This window comes from Carassius auratus, chromosome 30 (assembly GCF_003368295.1).
Source record: "Carassius auratus strain Wakin chromosome 30, ASM336829v1, whole genome shotgun sequence".
NCBI lineage: Eukaryota > Metazoa > Chordata > Actinopteri > Cypriniformes > Cyprinidae > Carassius > Carassius auratus.
Window position 1 is genome coordinate 27453295 of NC_039272.1, and position 21223 is coordinate 27474517.

Here is a 21223-nt window from a genome sequence, read left to right on the forward strand (position 1 = left end):
AGAGATTGTCTTGACCAGGACCACACCCCTAAATGCACTGAAGCAACTGCCATGTGATTGGTTAATTAGATAATTGCATTAATGAGAAATTGTACAGGTGTTCCTAATAATCCTTTAGGTGAGTGAATATATAGCTCCATGGCTACTGGTCCATCTAATCTATCTGAAGAACCCTATACTTTATATTTATCTTATACTTTAATGAATTCTGTCATTGTTTCAAAACTGTTTATGTCTATGAATTCAACGACATGCTCACTTGATCCAATACCTACTGAGATGTAAAAAAAAAAAGTGTCTAACACTATTATGCCCCTTCATCACAGGTATTATTCATTACTCTTTATCAACTTGTCAGGTCCCATCAGCCCTTAAATTAGCTGCCTTCACACCAGTCCCAAAAAAGGCTGGTTGTGAAGGCAGAATCTGTATAACTATAGGCCTATCACCCATCTACCTTTTCTAGCTAAGGTCTTGGAACGAGTTGTAGCTGGCCAGTTACAGTGATATCTGTCTATCAACAATCTCCTAGAACCATTTCAGTCCGGATTTAGATCAGGCCATTGTACTGAGACTGCTCTCGTCTGGGTTGTAAATGATCTTCTCATTTCTGCTGATATGGGTGTCTGTAGTATTTTGGTATTCTTAGACATCAAATGCTGTCCTTCTTGAAAGACTGTCTGTATATCTAGGAATCTCTTGTACTGCTCTTAAATGGTTTACATCTTATCTTACAAATCCTTCCCAGTTTGTGTCCTTGGGGGGAAACAAATCTTTACCAACTCTAGTCCAGCAAGGTGTCCCACAGGGGTCTGTGCTTGGTCCCATCTTATTTAGCATCTATTTGTTGCCTCTGGGTGACATTATTCTTATGTTTGGTTTAGGTTTTCATTGTTATGCTGATACGCAGATCTATATCAGCATACACCCTGATCCTAATCTTGTGGTTACAGCCTTTAGCACCTGCGATGCGATAAAAGCCTGGATGCATGATAATTTTCTTAAGCTTAACCAAGAAAAAAACAGAACTTCTTTTTGTCGGTACATCAACATCTTTACTCTACCTTAATATTTCAGAGTTGACTACTGTCAAGCACTTGGTTATCTCTTCAAGTGCATAATCTTGGCGTTATTTTCGACTGTGAAATTATGTTCGATGCACATATTAAAAAGATATCAAAGATATCAAACCACTTAGAAATATTGCTAGACTGTGACCATTTCTGTCATTGCCAGATGCAGAAAGGCTTTTACATGCCTTTATTACATCGATGCTTGATTACTGCAATGCGCTCTATCTTGGTCTACCAAATAAATCATTCAAAAAATTACAATATATACAAAATTCAGCCGCCTGGTTATTGACGCATACAACCACTCTTCAACATATTTCTCCAGTACTTTCTGATTTACATTGGCTGCCGATACAAGCGTGTATTGAATTCAAAACACTGAATTTAACATATAAAGCTATTCATGGTATAGCTCCTGTTTATCTCTGCAGTTTAGTCACTGCTCATGTGGCAGCTCGCACCTTGCGCTCTTCCAGGTCATGCATTCTCCAGCAGCCTCAATATAAATTAAAGTCTATGGGCGGCCGAGCATTCTCTGTTTCAGCACCACATCTATGGAATGCTCTACCACCGGAAATTAGAGACTCTCCAACATTAGATTGTTTTAAGAATTCTTTAAAGACACATCTTTTTAGAGCTGTTTATTGTAATTGAATGTGATTGTAATTGATTTTTTTCATAGAATTTTTTTCATAGAATTCTTTGTATACTGTAAATGTATTATTATTATTTATTAAAACACTGTTAATACTGGATTCAACTAAAATACTAATACTACAGGGACAGCATGTTTGTTCTGATATGTTGTGTAGTTTTGAGTTCTTTCTATATTCATGGCAACATCAAAAGCCAGCCAGTCCAGCACAGTGTGTGTTATCAGCACTGCGTGCCATATGCTACCTACCTGCATGGTTGACACAGTGTTAATCTAGCAGTGGGAGTCATTGGGAGACATTTCTTCTCATACTGTATTCTTCTTAGACTGTTGTAGAATCATATATTTTTATGCATTCTGCATGGATTGCAGAAGGTAAGTGAAGATGGACTTTGTGGAGAGATTGAAAAGTTCATTCATGAAGTAAGTGGAAAAATTGCAAAAGTGGGTTTGATTGACTGACGTAATTAGAGCCGGACTCTAGAAATGTTGAAATTAGATTGTGCCACTGGTGCATTTCACCTTCAGAAGTGCCACTGAAAGAAAACAAGTAATGGAATCTTTAAACTAACTTTAAATGAGCTCCAAATCAGAAAAAAAACTTGTCAAGGTAAATTGACCCACATCAAACAAATGTACATTTATTCTGCTTGTCACTTGGCAAAGATTACTTTCTTTTTCTTTTTTTTTCTCCCTGGAGATTAGACAGTGTTTTGTACTGCACAACTTAAATTAGTTGCCTATGATTAATCAGATATCTGTGCAGAAAAATGTAGTATTTATATTTGTTTATTATTATTTATTACTATTTTATAGTGAAAAAAAAAAAAACGTTTTAGTAGTTCTGAATCTTTTATAATTGTTATACATGCTTTTGCTATAACTATTATAAGACTTTTATTATTATTTTTATTTATTTTTTGGATTAGAGTAAGCAAACAGAATGTTATTTGAACAGAAGCAAGGATAAATAAAATATGAATAAAAAGAACACAAATTCTAATAGCATTTATATGAATAATTAAACAGAAGAACCTAAACTGTTACAGTGTGTTAGAAGATTATATAAAGAGTATCAGAATATTGTGTGTGTGTGTGTGTGTGTGGCTGTGCTGAGATGATAGTCTCTCTAAACACAGGTCTCTAAAACATTAATGAAAAGAAACAAGCTTTTTGGTGCAATTGTCTTCTAGAAATGCCACATAATACAGACCTTCCCAGTGTAGAATAATAAGGTGAATCAAAATGCTCAGACAAGATGACGAAATACTGCAGGATAACAGATATGATGGTGTGAAGGGAAGCTAGGCACGTCCCTTCAGCCTGTCATATCAGCTGACCTTTACAGATGATGAAAACACTGGTCTTTGGCCCTGAGGGATCTCTGAGTGCCATGACCACATTATTAGCTGGATTGACCTCCATAGCACATCCCGGCCCTTGTACCCTGACCACTGACCTTCTGTCTGACCAATACAAACTCCAGCTGAATGCAGAGTCCTCCCTTTTTACTGGAAGAACAATGTGCACTCCCCTACCTCTGTGGTTTTATTTAACTTGGTCCTCTTAGAGAATGTTCTTTTCCTTTCCTTTCCTTTCCTTTCCTTTCCTTTTTCAAAACATGTTTAAAACTTGTTCCTATTGCATTATGCCTCACTCTTAGGCCACCACCACCTGAGATCGCTCATAACTCCTAAACCATTAATCACAGGCACAACGGTCTTATGTTATTGGAATCCTTTGGCTCACGTAAGACAAAAAGCATACCTCAGATTTTTTCCTTAGAAATTTTTGGGTAGTTTATTTATTAATTATATATATATATATATATTATAAGAACTTTCAACTCACGGTCGCAAAGGGATGCCAAAACATTCGAAAGGGGACAAGGTCACTTATACTAAAACGGCTATAACTTTTGAACTGAATGAGATATCTTTCTGCAAACTCAGAACACTTATTCTAACAAAAATTCTATAAGAAGGAAAACATAAAAATGTGTGTAACTATATGCCCAATTTACCCTATCGACATGAAGATTGGAATGCACTTCTTGGTCAAAAGCACAGTAAGTGTCTGTAAGGGCATTTGTGTATCTTAAAAAACATGGGCGCTACTGGCTAATAAAATTTGAGCATCTGTTAGACAAAGTTAGTGGCAGTCGATCGAAATGAAAATCAGTGGGTTTGTTTGACTCATGGCCCAAAAGGTCTGTGAGAAATTTGAGAGAAACCAGCCACTAAAAAAAAAAAAAAAAAAAACTTGCACACTAGTCCTAGGCTTTTCGCTCAATCTGGAAAAACTGCAGTACATTTCTCTGGACTCTCTTGGTCAATAATTATCAAAAACAAATGTTAAGGTTTACCCTTTGGGGAGCTATAACAGGGGCATTACTACATCACTAGATCTTGAACAATTTAGCCTTTATTGTTCCTGGTGCTCAGTGGTAGAGCATTGTGTTAGCAGTGCAAAAGGTTGTGGGTTAATTCCCAGGGAACACACATACTGATAAAAAATAATGTATAGCCATAATGAACACAATTTAAGATATTTTGGATGAAAACTGTGACGCTTGTGACTGTCCCATTTACTGCCAAGTAAATTACACTGTAAAGGTCCAGAGAAAGTATGAAAAGCATTGTCAGAATAGTCCATCTGCCATCAGTGGTTCAACCATAACGCTATGAAGTACGCCTCCTTTGTGTGTCTCCACATCACCATAGCGCTATTTAGGAGAATATCTGCTGAACACAATTATCCTTGTCTAGCAGCTGACACAGAACATCATAATGTGCTTGCGTTGAGCAAGTACTCCCCAAATATTCCCCAAAGCCTACACATGAAAGAAGCATGCTTAAAAGAAGTTTTATCGGACCACAGCCGGTGTTGTAAGTCACAAACTTTAAAAATCATTAAGTTTCTATGGTAAATTACCTGGATTTGCCAAAAATGCTGTTAAATTCATTGATTTGGTTGGTTAGGTGGCTTGCTTAATACTATGTAATATCTATTTTTCTACTTAAATTTCTTAGGGTTGAACATTGGTAATCCCCCACTCCCCACACTTTTTTTTCCCTTTTTTTTGGCATGTGGTACCTTTATTTTATGTCAATGATGGTGGTTTATTCAATCAACCTCCAAAAAATATTACAGTAGTGCATATGACTCCTGGCATATTGAATGTCTCCTGAAGCCATACAATAGGTTTGAGAATAAAACTAATGTTTATTCAATGAAAGCAATAATATAATTAATATAAACAATATCATATATCAAAAATGTGCTAGTGTAAATAATCATCCATTTTTATTGCATGAAAAAAGGTATTCTGCAAAATATCTTATTTCATGTTGCATGGAAGAAAGTCATACAGGTTCGTAAAATGGAGAGTACATAAAGTCAAAAAAAAACTGAACTGTCCCTTTAATGCTTGGAGATTATTCTAGTTTATTAGGAGTCTAAAGCAGTTTAGTTTATTAGGACTCTAAAGCAGGAGAGTTAGTGTGAGTCACTCTGATTGCTTTGTCTTTGCAGTTAAAGTATTAATTTTATCATAAATCATAATGGGAACATTGTTTCTCTTGAGTTCTCAGCACCACTGTCATTTTGGCAAATAACAGATGGTAGAACTGGTGATCACTTTTCTTTTTTGGGAAGGAAAAAAAAAAATGTGGGAAGAAAGAGAAGGGATGCCCTTACAGATGCAAGTCAGCATTTAACACTGCCACACTTTTGATCTTGAGATGGTGCAGAAATGCAGCAAATTCAAAGGGAATTATTAATATGCAATCATGGCAAGGTCTTTAAAACAATATCACTAAAGCTTTGATGTTGCTGGAACATTAGGAAGTTTCATGTCGTGGATTGGACATGCAAAAATGCAGAGAGATGTTAAAGACAGTAGACAGATGTTTTACTTTTTTTTTTTTTTTGCTGTTACTGGGCTGCTTTGCCAACTTTATATTGGAGTTTACTTGCTGTCATTGAAATTACTTAACATAGATGTCTTTAGACACACAGGGATGGTTTGAAGTTAGCTGTTTGTCAATACCTGAAACTAGGGATGTCAACGATTAATCGATGATCGATTAATTGTCGATAAGAGATGCAATCGATTAAAGCTCTCGATGGTCGGTTAACCGATTTAATGTTGGGCTGCGTACGGCTCATGCGCAGAACACGTCAAGAGGCTGTGAGTGACGGTGACTGTATATAAATGCATCATCATTCATTCGCAATATACAAATTAAAGGGGGGGGGGGGGGGTGAAATGCTATTTCATGCATACTGAGTTTTTAATACTGTTAAAGAGTTGGATTCCCATGCTAAACATGGACAAAGTTTCAAAAACTAAGTTGTACGTTTGAAGGAGTATTTTTGTTCCAAAAACACTCCTGGTTTGTCACAAGTTTCTGAAAGTTTTTTTTCGAGTATGGGTCTGTGTGACGTTAGATGGAGCGGAATTTCCTTATATGGGTCCTAAGGGCACTTCTCCCGGAGGATCGGGCGCTCCCGTATAGCAGAGCAGAGACATTCACTGATCAGAGCGAGAGCGAAATTTCACAAAAGAAGTGTGTTTTTGGTTGCCAGGGCAAGACAACCCTGCACAGATTACCAAAAAAAAAAAAAAAAACAACATTAAGGGACCAGTGGATGGAGTTTATTTTTACAGAGCATCAACTGAGTTGTGCAAGTGTTTTTGTTTGTTCCCTGCATTTCAAAGATGCTTGTTTTACAAACAAGGCCCAGTTTGACATGCGATGTTGTCATCAAACTGCACTTTTCACATGTACACCTTAAAAAAAAAAAAAAAAAGGCGACATAAAGTGGAACTTAGTCATTTTCCAAAACCGCTAAGCAAATATATACAGTTTCAATACATACCACATAGAGACGTCCTGCTGTAGTCGTTGATGCTGCTGCTCTTGTTAAATTTCAGCCTCTGGATCTGATTCTGGATCATAAATATACGGCTGAATCTGACTGTTAGCCATGGTTTGTTTTGGATGATGGTTTTTTTCCTCACGCAAAAGCCTACTCGCACTCGTGATTCTTTAGCTCCGCCCACACGTCACGCCTCCAGCCAGTCGTGTTTTTCCAGGAAAAAACGGTACAGACTATCTCTCTTATAAATATAATAAAACTAAAGACTTTTTGGAGTTATGAAGGATACAGTACTACTCTATAGGTTAACAGGATATTGAGTGAAAACGAGCATTTCACCCCCCCTTTAAGCTTTTAATATGATTTACACTTTAAAAGTAGCCTATATTTAAAATAGAAACAACACAAAAGCTCTTTTACACGGAAAGCAATAGAAATGAAGTAACTAAGGCATTTCCCCAGATAATTGTTTCATATAGTGTGCTTTGCAGGGCTGATGGACACAGGACAGGCTATTCATTCATACAACTTAATTCGTTCCTATGACTTATTCATTTGTGGCAACTGTCCACGTTTCATTAATTTTGTTCCCTAAAATAACCCTTGATTTAACTAAAATAAGGGAACAAATGAATAAATCGAACAACATCGAACATTAATTCATGATTTAAATTTTCAATAAAAAATTTTTTATTCCCTTGCCATGTTTACCACAGTAAGAGATGCCAAAACAATGATTCAAAGTGAAAGATAAAGTAAACCTGTGAAATTAGAGGGTTAGACTCTAGAAAAGAAACAATGCCTAAATATTGTTGAATTTGTGGAAATTTGTGACCAACCGGCAAACCAGAACAAAGCCACATAAATGAAGGCTAAAGGCTCGAACAACATCCAGAAGGATGGTCAGGATCTAGCATTTTCCAGTTAACCTATTATTCATCTAAATTAATCAACAAAGCTTTTATACTACACTAGTTATAATCAGAGCTTATAATTTGTAAATTAAATAAGTGCTGGATTCAAAACAGCAATTAAAAGGCGATGTGACCGGCACATTTTTTTTTTTTTTTTTGAAAAATATGCTAAATATACCTGACTTACTTAAGATAACGGACTTAAACAGAAGTGTGGCGGCACTCCATAGGTTCAAAGAAAGAAAAGGATGACAACACGCATTCTGTTTGTTTGCTTTATTTTATTTTAGAACACAAATCTTCTGTTTTATTGTGAGTTTGCACAAATGAAAGTAAACACTTTTGCTGAAAGGTTTATTTTTATTTCGTGCCGGAGCCTGCCGCACACGTATTCCAGCAATTCAACATCGCAGTCTGTTCATTATCAGAATAAAATAGTCAATTAAACTAAACTAATAGGTTACACTTGCCAGTTTAATAGACCTTAGTATAACGGTTCACTCTGCTGTTATTCCAAGGACGTTTTTGCTCATATGGAGAGGATGATCTTTTCTGTCTGTATGCGAATGCGTGTAAAGTACAAACCTAGTTTACATTATAAATAATAGTTTAATATTCAAATACATTGTGAATATGGAAACATTTGAATTTGTGCCCAACGAGACATGAGCAATAACCTCCAAATAAATCTAGCTAAATCCGTTACAAGCCGTTATAAAAAAAAAAAAAAGGCCTACCGGAATGCTAAAATTCTAAGTCTGACATTTGCCAGAACAGAATCCAGCAGGATCAAATTAATGTGAGCAACAGTGTGTTTTGCTGCGCAGCACAACCCTACGAGCATCACAGTTACATTTGGGATAATTTTGTTTAAAATGCCATAATGTCAGTTGAAAGCATTGCAATTGTGTTTAAAATACAACAACGAGCAACACAAAGCCGTTTAAAGAGGCACTTTCAGCGGTCTCCGTGTGGGATAGGTAACAGTCAACTAAAGTAAAATGACCTCAATCGTCAAATTTGAAACGTTATGTTTGAAGGTACCAAGACCTTGTAATGCTGATTTCATAATTAATTTATTCATAGTTAAAAGATCGAAGGATGATCTACATCTGAATCTCATCTTCAAAAGATTATAATTTTTTTAAGATATTAATAATTTAATCATCAATGACTGAAAATAATCAAAGGTCACAGTAAATACTGTACTTCTACATTGTTTAAAAATTCCTAAATAAATAATGTTCTTTTGAATTTTCTATTCATCTTAAATACAAAAAAAAAAAAAGATTTGTGATGGTTTCTACAAAAATATTAAGCAGCACAACTGTAACACAAATATTTTTTCTTAAGTAACAATTCAGCAAATCAGACTTTATTTTGAAAAAGCGTGTCACTGGAATCATTTAAAAATAATGAAAAAAATTATTTTTAAAATTATTTAAAAAAAAAAAAAATAGGTCCCACTTTATATTAGGTGGCAGTAACTACTATGTAGTTACTGCCAAAAATAAGTACAATGTACTTATTGTGTTCATATTGTATTGTAAAACACTTTTGCTGCTATTGAGGTGGGATAGGGGTAAGGTTAGGGAGAGGGTTGGAGGTATGGGTAAGTTTAAGGGTGGGTTAAGGTGTAAAGTATGGGTCAAAAGTGTAATTATAAATGTAATTACAGAAATTAAATACAGATGTAATTACATGTAGTTTTTTTTTTTAAATATAAGTACAATAATTAAAATGTAAGTACATAGTAGTTAAGGCCACTTAATATAAAGTGGGTCCAAAAAATGTCATTTTGTACTTTTGCATTAAAATAAAATATTATAAAGTTGTAACATTCATGTTAAATATCTTGTAATGTCAGATATCATGTCTGTTGTAAATATAGTTTTTATACCTCTTATGCAGTATGGATCTTTTCCACATCCTCACAATGTTCATAGTGTGATCCTCTTTAACTTTCCCCCATTGTTTATTTGTTTATTATTATTTATTTTTTTAGTAATTCCACTGAAACATGATGGAAATATAATTCAATCATTCCCAGCTTTCCAGAGACACATCTTTCCCAGTTGCTTTAAGAGTGAAAAGTAATGCGTATATTCATGTTGAGCCGTGGGGGAGCCTGCCCAGCATTGAATTCATGGGTAAACCCTGCTAGAGTCGTAGTATTTCTCTACTGTTCCCTGCTGTGCTCTGCAGCGGCTCCAGAGCTCCTTTTCATTCATTATTTTGAGTAGCATGAATGCTACGGTTTCTTACGGTGATGCAGCACCATACGACAGAGCTTGAAGTCACAGTCGCACATCAGAAGTTCAGAAATAGCTGCTGCTGGAAATGTGACATCCCATTTTTGGAAACGGTAGTCCAGCTGGAATATATGTATTTTATGCTGAATGCATGAGCTATTTTTCTGTTAATCAGTATGATGAAGGTACAGAGGTGAAATGGTTAATTAAAAATAAAAAAGTAGTATAAATGAAAAAAATATAATCATAATAACTTTTATGAAAGTTACCGGATTACTGGGTTTATTCAAGACATCTGTGTTGATGGTGTGACTGGATCTCTTATAAATAATTTTTCTATTTTGTTCTTTTCACACACATTCATCTTTTTTCCATATATTCTTTTCTGGTCATATACAGATAGCAGACCTGTGTTTTACTGATTTTATCACTTTGTAATGGCAATATATATTTTATATTGGAGCGTAGTATAACAAGGCATCAGCTGTTCCTACATAAAAAGGTCTCAAATTGTATAAATTATTATATCAGCTCAAATGCCCTCTTGTGGTCTTCTGTGACAATTGCACATGCTTATTGAGGAATAAGAGCTGGATCTTCTACAGATGCTCAAATGGGAATGTGGTAGTCTGTATTGTATTAATTTCAATTAAGTATATATATATATATATATATATATATATATATATATATATATATATATATATATATATATAAAGGGTATACTTCGCTTAGGTGAGGGTTTTGAGATATAACCATGTATAACTGAGAATTAAGCAATACTCTAAAAGGGATTATTCATTGTTTCTGCTACTATGAATATGCAAATTTCTGGTTCCACAGTAACACAGAGCAAATCCATTCCCATTATTAGATATACACTAATATATATATATATATATATATATATATATATATATATATATATATATATATATATATATATATATATATATATATATATATATATATATATATATATATATATATCCCTTGAAAACATACTATATTTTTGAATAAATAAATGCAGCCTTGGTCAGAATAAGAGAACCCCAAGTTTGCCTTACTGAACCCAAACATTTGAAAGGTATAGTATATTCAAAACTACGCATACAAATGTTTGAGTGTCACATACAGTCAGAGCAGAAAGCTGCATGAGTGCAGGGGTTAAATATTCATGTTGTCTTTGGGACTGAATGGATCTAGAGAGCTGGAAATCTAGGTCACCGCTGGCACCACTGGGGTTACCAATAAAATCTGGGTCACCTGTTAGCATGCACTGATGGTAAATGACTAAGCAAAGACTGCTGGTAATTGGCTGTCAGGGGGCTCAAATTCCACATCCAACTTGGACAGTAGTTATGGATGGTTTTACCTTTGAAATTATTACACACATCACCTTCAAGCATGAAATGTTTCTTAGTATTATAAATGGTGTGTGTGTGTGTGTGTGTGTGTGTTTTAATCTACTCAGTCATGAACGTTGTTTGTTTTTTGTGCTTTTTTACAGAAAGAGCTCAGCCTTCCCAGACGAGGAAGTTTGTGAGTAAATCTACTTTGTCTTAAATTAAACATGATTCAAAATTTAGCCTAGACATAAACCTGCATCCCCAGAATAACATTTTTAAAGAATATATAATATATATATATATATATATATATATATATATATATATATATATATATATATATATATATATATATATATATATATATATATATATATATATATATATTTTTTTTTTACTGTTATATATTTTATACTATTTTTTTTTTTCATCTACAGAACAGAGTCAGGGTAGCATGATATAAATGTGTACTTAAATTAAATTTAAATTAAATTAAATTAAAAAAAACTTAATTTACTTGTGCTTATGAGAAGAAATCAATCAATTCTTACAGGCTGTTTTACAGTGAATTACTAGATTTCACTATTAAAAGAAAAGAGCATATCGTTCTCTTGTTCATATTGTTTTTTTGCTTAGAAGATTTTGAGTCAAAGATGTGAAACGTGCCTAGTTAGCAAAAATAAATAAATAACAGTTTTATGTAAATTACCTTCCCAATTACTTCCCCTGTCGAGTCAAGTTGATGAGTAAACAGTTCTTTTGTTGTTCTTACATCCACATACAAAATTTGCTTGTTAAAGCATGGCTTGCATTGATATTTTTACTTATTTGTTTATTTTTGGAGTTGCTCATTTGCATACAAATGATATGAAGAAAAAACTTTTTTTTTTAATTGCAGCTGATTTTGATTACAAAATGGTAATGGCATACCTGTAAATACCGCTGAGTTTTGTTTACTCTGTCATGTTGAGCTCAAGGCTTCCACGCAATTTCTTGAACTGGGAACTGGGACCTCAGTAAACTGTCATCTGTATGTTGCAACATTTATGGTAGGGCTTCATAATTAATTAAAATTTAAGTCATAATATGGCATAGTGTTCATGATATGGCATTGTGTTGCTGTGGTTCAGTGGATTGCGTTAACAGCTCAAAAGGTCCTGGGTTCAATTCACAGGGAACAAGCATACTGGTTAAAAAAATAATAATAATAAAAATGTGTAGCCTGAATGCACTCGAAGTCACTTTGGATAAAAGTGTGTGCTCAATGCATAAAAGTAAATGTAGGCATAGAATGATTATTAAACTGCAATCTCTGTGTAAACTGAAGTGATTTCTTGACCTTCATGGGTGTTACACAGTTGAAGGCATGAAAATAATGAGAGAATTGTTTCTGCTCTGAAGGTTTTTATAATATGAACTAAAGCTTTGTTTACTCGAATCTGTTTATAGGATGCATGCTCATCCATTGCATTTATTAATGAAATCTTCACTCCCTGCTTTCTATACATTTATTAATGAAACCTCTCTCTGTTGAAGATGTCTGATGTCTATGAGGGAGTATTGAGTTATAGGACAAACTTATATTACTGACAGTTCGAATAAACCAATCTGTGCGTTACACCCTCGCCACTGGTAGAATTTTTTGGAGAAGAATTATAAATATATTGTCACACCCTTTGACTGTTTTTGTTGTTCATCCCTGATGTGCTGTTTGTGAGTTTCTGTCTTCTATTGATTATGTCATTGAGTTCAGGTGTGTCTTTTCTATAGTCCCTGTCTGTTTTCCGTTAGTGTTTGTCCAATCTACTATGTCCCCACATGTGCTCCTGCCGGTTCTGTCCTGGATTTACCCTTGTGTGGATTTATTAAAGACTATTTGCATTTATCTTCTTCGTGCGTTTATCTCACCGTAGCATGAAAGAAGCCCGGACCTCAAAGTGAAAATAAAGCGGTGTGTTTCCCCGCGTTTTTTTTTGTTAGTTAGAGTTATTATGGTCGACCCAGAGCCCAGCCTACTACCACCCTTCTTTGAAGTTTTAGCCCACTGCTAACAGAGAACCAGAGCCAGACGAGCCATCGTCTAGGAGAGTGACAGTGCTGAGGATCGCCCCAGAGTCAGAGCCTCAGTCGACATTAGTCCAGGTGCTCAAGCCGGTTGTTAGAAATGTGACAGTGGAAGAGTCAGTAGGGAGCGAGGGCACAGATGAAAGCCCCGCCCACTGCACTACTGCCAGAGTTGAGCTGAAGCTGCGCTCAGAGGATGATAACATGTATGTAGACATATGCCCCCTCTTCTCCCGCCTTCGTCTGAACTCTCTGCCTGCCCTGAATTATCTGTCTGCCCTGAATCATCTGTCTATCCTGAAACGACCACGGAGGTCGTAACTGAACTGTTTGTTTATATCGAACTGTCCGTCTGCCTGGAATTATCTGTCTGCCCTGAACTGTATGCCTATATTATAGCAACCACGGAGGTCATTCCCTCTTTCACTGGCGCTCACGGTGCTGGAAGTGGCCTTATGATGTGTGTGGGCACACCATAAGCCCCCTGAGCATCCAGAACTCCTGCCCAACCTCTCTTTCCCACCACCCCTGTACCAGTCCTCACCATCACCACCGCTGTCTCCTGACAGCCTGACAGGTGGGATCGCCGCGGGTCTGCTAGTCTCCATTGGCGTCGTGGCTGGAGAATCCCTTATAGTCGACTAGTATTGTTTCTTTGACAGGCTATTTGATATCTTGGAAAGCAGGGTGGCCGATAGCTGATATAAAGCCCGATATGTTGTTTTGATTTTAAGTTAATTAATATTTAAGAAATTCATTTGAAAATGGGTAATGTATAAAAAAAAATACTTATGCTTAGTTGTGGTTAGTTGTGAAGTATTTTTTCACAAATAAAAAAATATTTAATAAAAATATAATTATAAAGGAAATAAACACTGTAACCAACATGGCACTAAGTATTCTGGGAAGTTGGTGTGCATTGGGTATCATATTTTTCAAATAAAGCCTGGTAACACTAAACCACTAACACTACACAAAAAGGTAACACTCATTTTACATACAAACCTCTGTCCATATTAGACAGAACTGATAACTACGACGACAAACGAGAGGGAGAATGTGAGTACTGTGTCCTCAGGTGCTGCTGTTCTCAGCGCCGTCAAAATAAAAGTCTGGCATGCCGTCTAAAGAAAAGTCCCGCCTCAAACGCATCGACCAATAAGAAATACTTATCGGCCGATGCCAGTATTTGAAAAATGCCAAATATCGGGTGTTATATTGGCGACCTTGTCACCACTTCCAGCTCCTGAAAAATTTACATTTTAATAGGATATAGTTGGATATAATGCAATGTTTTCTGCCCAAGCACTTTAATCAAGTGCGATTTTTGGCTCTTCATAGTGAAATGGATGGATATTCATGGACTTGAAGGCACAGCCGAGGGATGGAAAGTGTCTAGTATTGGGGGTCTTAGGATGGCATATCTGCTTTTTGTGGATGATACCAGTGTTTACCTGGGCCGTTTGCAATTGAGTGCATAGTGGCGAGTTCCTCGAGGTCTTTTTCACAACTGTGGGTAGGTTGGGGCATGAGATTGACAGTCAGATTGGTCTAGTGACACTGGGTCAGGGCCAGCTGTCATGGTGAAAAGAGAGCAATGCCTGAAGGCAAAGCTCTCAACTTACCAGTCAATATGTGCTCCAACCTATGGTCATGAGCTCTTGTTGAAGACCAAAAGAAAAAGTGTGTGTGTATAAGCGGTTGAGTATAAGTTGAGTTTTCTCTTCGGTCTGGGCTGACCCTGAGAGACCGGCAGCAAAATTCTGATATCCAGGAGAGACTCAGAATAGAGCTTCTGCTCCACACCGTTTAAAGAATGGCTCCTGTATGCCTTCCAGTGGAAGTGTTCCAGGCATGTCCAACAAGGAAGAGACCCCAGGGCAGACCAGGACGGATTATATCTATTGGCTGGCCAGGTGAACGCCTTGGGATCTCCCTAGATGAGTTTGAGGAAGTGGCCAGGGAAAAGGACATCCTTAGCCTGCTGTCACCGCAACCCGGTCCAAATGAATGGACAGATGGATCTCTGGTCTGCATCAAAATGGTCTTTATTAGGGCTGTTAATTTAACACTATAATTTAGAGATTTATAATTTAATGATGAAGAGAAACCCAATTTAAACAATTACCATTTCAGGTTAATTTATCACAATTTGTGTAATTAATTCTATTAATAAGACTGATTGACCACCCTATAGTTGTAGGCCTATGTACCATATATAGAATTATAGGCATATATATTTGTTTTATACTCTTATCAGTAAAGTTTGGAGGAGTCAAGGTAATGACACTTCAAGAAGGGTCTGGCATATGTTTATATGTCTGTTTGGTGGTGGTGGTTGTGGCTATTTGTGTTTGTTATAGGTCAGAGATTTAATGTTCTATATTTAGAAACCATAACAGTTGGCAGTTTTTTTACGGTGACCCTGATGTCTGTGTTTGGTGTCAGTTGACCTGTCAGGCATATGTGAATGTACAATCTGTACTTTACCAAGATCACAAAATCAAAGGTTGTGCAATGGTAGCTTTTAGTTTGGAAAAATTAACATTAGGAATGTACCTTACAATATACAAGCCATATTGTTTGATTGACCCCATACCACCTTGTTGTGTTTCTTCCCTTTTTATTATAATTATGACATGCATTTATTTATTTATCCATCCATCCATCCCGCACAGTAACTGAAGTTCACACGGGATATGTGGCAAATGTACAATTCTACAGTAAACATTTTTTGTTTGTTTGCTGGTTTACATATCCTGTTTCAACCTGTTTTAAACATGTCACACTTTTTCCACTCCGCAGCTCTCACGTACAATGTTCACTGTTCTTTTAAAAAATATATTTATTTATGGGAAAACTGATTGCTAGTGCAGTTTCTCTGAAAATACATGCTCATCATGCCAGTTTTACGTCAGTTACGCTCCCTCGGTTAGATGTATGATAGATCCTCAGTATGTCTCAACCTGTCAGAAACAAATTAGAAGAAAAAAACATGTCAATTAATTTTATTGGCCTTTTGCGTTTATGATTTATGGCATTCTGCTGTGACGACGCCACAGGCATTGTATGATGAATGTGCTGTTACGGTTGTCTGTTAGGGTTAGGGTTTCTGAAAGGGAGTCAATGCAATGGTCATGTGACTGGGCTTGATCAACAGTGGGATGTTGTTGAAGTGGTGGATGGGGAGATTATGGACTCTCAGGTCATGCTCTCCAGATGTGTTTACTGAATGTTAATTTAGGGGTGAGTCACCCGTTTATGCATCAGTTTTGGCAGCAGCAGGTCAGTGGCCCTGAAATGAGTTTTGACTTTGACTTTTTAAACCTTATCCATTTTTAAATCCATATCCACTTATTTATTTATTTATTTTTTATTTATAGATTTCTATATAGATTTTAGTTTTAGTAACTTTAGTACTTAAACGTATTTAATTTCACTTTGCATTTCATTTAGACTAATTGCCATGGCAACGTTTAAACTTTTTGTGTAAATTTTCTTTTACCTTATCACCACGAAGTTATGATCTGTTGAAAGGGTGTTGATATGATGTTACTAGGGTGTTGGGTGGTTAGGTTTAGGTTTGATTTATATATATATATATATATATATATATATATATATATATATATATATATATATATATATATATATATATATATATATATATATATATTTACAAGTTTTAGTAATTTTGTTATTTTATTATTTGATAACAAATATTTATTAGCTTGTTTTTTATTTCTGTTTTAGTAAATTGCATTTTTTTATTTAAACCATTTCAGTTAAACAGTATTTCAATTTACAATTTTATATTTTGCAGTGCACCTTTTTTTTTATATATTTTTTAAAATTATTATTTAATGAAAAACGCTGTAGCATTTGGACCAATCAGACTCGCAACTATATGATACATTAAACAAATAATATGTAACGCCTCCTCATCTAACCAAAGGGTCTATGGACCCTTCCCCCCAAACAGAAGCTATCACCTTAAAATGGACTGACCAGGCCGCTGGTTCCCTAGCAACCAAAGGCCCACTGTCTGATAACACTAGGTTTATGTGACTAAGCAACTCTTAACCCAAGTCTCTCAGAAACAGACACATACAGTAATGCACATAAAAAGGGACTCTTCTCTAATTAATTAATTGAAAAACCTTTCTTTGAAATAATCCACATATACTTGAGGGCATTGTGTATACAATAATTACTTCCATTATTGGAAAATACACAATCATTGAAATATGATGGCTTTAAGTTGACATCTTTTAATTCATTTATATATCCTTCTAATGCACATCCAATATGATGGCAGTGTGGAAAAGAAGGGGTTATAGCAATTAATGACTGTAAATAGAGGGTAATGAGTGAAGTGTGACCTGTTTAATCCCAATGGAGCAGACCCAGCATCCTCAGCTGATTGCTTCATTCCCTCATTACACATGTGTACATGCACACAATGACCCTCGAACATTCTTGAACAATCTAAAAGATCAAAGCCGTTTTGATTATACATTAAAACAGTCTCTTTGCTTCAGATAAATATGTTCCAGATAAATAACTTTGCTAATCCAGTTTCTCAGCAGTGGGTTTGACCTAATTCAGAAAAACTGCTGCAGGTGTTTAACTTGGTTCTGTCCCTACGCCCCACTTCCTGACCGCCGTCTGCTCCTGCTTGGTCTGATGTGCTGTACACTGTCATCTGCAATTGTGTGCTCCCATGAGCCTGCCAACTGTGGACAACCATTTACTTTTCCTGAAATGCAGCCCATTAGTCTCACTGCTTTCACATTTGTGGTGTAATTGGTTTTGCCTTCATATCTAGTTTCTACAAAACTGCTTGTTCAAAGACTGGTACAAACAGGCCAAATACACAGTGAATGGGGAGATAAGATTGGCAAAGTTAAACTACTCTGAAAAGCTAAAAAAAAAAAAAAAACAGCTTTCAAGTAATGACTCTACATCATTGTAGAATAGCCTGAAAGCCATCACCAGCTACAGTACCCCATCCCCCAGCACTGTCATTTGAGAGACTGGTGTTGGACTACTTAAAGGACATTACTGGACCCTTGCTGGACCCCTGCAGATTGCTTACCAAGCAAACCGGTCTGTGGATGATGCAATCAATATGGGATTGAACTAAATCTTCCAACACCTGGACAAACCAGGGACTTATGCAAGGATCTTGTTTGTGGATTTCAGTTCCGCTTTCAACCCCATCAGCCCGGACACCCTTCAGAACAATCTCACACAGCTCTCTGTGCGTACCTCCATCTGTCAGTGGATCACCAGCTTTCTGACAGACAGGCAGCAGCTAGTGAGGATGGGAAAGCTTACATCCAACACCTGCACCATCAGCACTGGAGCTCCCAAGGGTTATGTTCTCTCCTCACTGCTCTTCTTCCTCTACACAAATGACTGCACCTCTAAAGACCCCTCTGTCAAGCTCCTGAAGTTTGCAGATGACACCAAAATCTTTGGTCTCATCCAGGACGGAGACTAGTCTGCTTACAGACGTACGAGAGGTTGAGCGGCTGGCTGTCTGGTGTAGTCACAACAACCTGGAGCTAAACACACTCAAAACTGTGGAGGTGAATGTGGACTTCAGGAGAAACCCCCCTGCTCTCCCCCCACTCACCATCATGGACAGCTCTGTGCCTGTAGTGGAGTCATTCAGGTTCCTGGGCACAACCATCTCTCAGGACCTGAAGTGGGACAATCACATTGACTCCATTGTGAAAAAGGCCCTGCAGAGGTTGTACTTCCTTCTTCAGCTGAAAAAATTCAACCTGCCACATGCACAAATGAAATGTTTTTGAATCGGTTCTGTGCTCTTCTATAACTGTCTGAATTGGGTCAGCCAGCAAATTAGATTTAAGAAGACTGCAACGAACTGTTAGGACAGCAGAAAGGATCATTGTTGTGCACCTGCCAAGTCTACAGGACTTGTACAACTCCAGAGTGAAGAAACAGGCAGGTAATATAATCAAAGACCCCTCTCACGGTGGCCAATGTTGCACTTCTCCCCTCAGGCAGACGCTACAGATATGTTCACTGGAAGATCTAGACATAAAAACTGATTTTCCCCCATACCATCTCCAGTTTAACAGGCAACATATGAATTATTACTTGTGTTCTGTAATTCATTGCTGTAAATCATTCTACATCATTAATTGTTGCCTTTCTCAAGTATTATGTAAATACATATGCATATATCTATTATTTATACAGTTCGATATAGAGTAAATATAATCGATACATAAATCAATCTACTGTTCCAGATTCTGCACATTATTTATTCTTTAAGTCTTGCTAAATATATATATATTTTTTTTGTTCTCATGTCAGATGTGTATGCAGGGCCGTCGCTAGTGGGGTGAAAGGTGGTGACGATTATGGGGCCCACGGCTGAGGGGGGGGCCTCAATGATCTCAACCGACTGGTTAAGGCCAACCTAAAAAGTTGATGGGCCACTGGTGTGTGTCGTAACGATAGTTTATCATTTTCACATGTTTTAAGTTTTGCCAATTTAAGCATTCAAAAGAGTTGAAATCATTCAAACACAAGACTGAGTATCAGAAAGCCGCATCTCACGGACAGCAACACCGAACCGAGCTCTCCTTCGCATCCTCCTGCACATGAATGAACAAATACAAATCGCAGTTTAAACGTGCGAACAGAAAAAGATGTGAAAAAGCCCAGTTCAGCACCAGCGCGCAGTGTTCTGTGTGCACAGGCCTCATGCAGAGAGATGCGTCTTAAAGCCCTTGAACACTGAATTTGCCTCCTCTTGCTCTTGTACCGACAAATACTTACAAAATGACACCTGTCTTTTTAATAAAATGTTATGTCTTCAACTAAAGTAAACAGTGGAGAAAGAAATTGGATCTGTAAAATTATAACTGATGCATTGTCTCTTAAAGTTACTGCTCCTAATTTAATTTTAATGTAAATAGAAGAAAATGAAAGACAGAAAATAATTTACTGCTCTTGACGGAATTACTTTGTAATTTTAACAAGAATTAATCCACAGACAAACCTAAAATTATTCAGGCACCAGATATAATTTTTTTGGTATTTTTATTAGTGGGTGCAGGACCCTAGTTCATTTGAGTACAGCAAAATAAACCGAACTGTGAAAAATTATACCCAAAAAAATTTTATACTGTGGACTACCAGTGAAATTGATAATTTTTGGTCCCAAATTGTTTTTATTCAGAAACTTTGACCTGACCATGTTTTGCTTAAGTGTTTCTTTTTTAATTGCTAATTAACCATAGAGTGAACAATATTAAACATTGCTTGGTAATTGGTCAACAAAGTATTGATAGTTGTGTAAATATTATTTTTCCCGTCTTGATCACTGTGTGGGTATTAGTGGTTCTGTCCTGGAATGGTTCAAATCTTACTTGAATAATAGAACTTTCTCAGTTTGTGTGGATAAGTGCTCATCCTCTAAATCAATGTTGACTTGTGGAGTTTCTCAAGGTTATATCCTAGCTCCAATTTTATTTTCATTGTATATGCTCCCTTTGGGCTCCCTTTGGGTTTAATAAGCACAAAGTGTCGTTTCATTGTTATGCTGATGACACGCAAATTGATGTGCCTTTTAAGCAAAATGACAACCATGAGTGCAGAGCTGGATGTCTCTTAATTTTTTTTTTATCTCAATGAGAGTAAGACTGAGGCAATTGTGTTCGGTTCTATAGCTGTATCTGGCAACATACAGCAAATGCTGGGTGATCTGGCTGCATATGTCGACCCCTCTGTAAATTTGGGTGTTGTGTTCGATTCTGCTTTGACTTTTGATAAGCAAGTAAATGCAGTAGTTAAATCAAGTTTTTTTTTTTTTTTTTCAGCTCAGACTCCTTGCTGAGGTGAAGGTTTTTTTAACTTGTGCTGAGTTTGAGAGAGCTATACATGCTTTTATCTCTTCTCGACTACACTACTGCAATTCAATGTATATTGGTATTAACCAATCATGTATAAATCGCCTACAAGTGGTGCAAAATGCAGCTGCCAGAGTTTT

The 21223-nt window shown here is 36.4% G+C and overlaps 1 protein-coding gene across 7 annotated transcripts in view; it reads left to right on the forward strand.

The window, feature by feature from the left end:
* LOC113049847 (microtubule-associated serine/threonine-protein kinase 4) overlaps positions 1–21223 on the forward strand; it is a 146975-nt gene that overhangs the window by 84192 nt on the left and 41560 nt on the right. For all 7 annotated transcript variants that reach the window (XM_026212518.1, XM_026212519.1, XM_026212520.1 and 4 more), the window contains one exon: positions 11289–11320. In XM_026212518.1, the coding sequence (XP_026068303.1) occupies positions 11289–11320 (32 nt within the window). The remainder of the gene's footprint in view (positions 1–11288; positions 11321–21223) is intronic.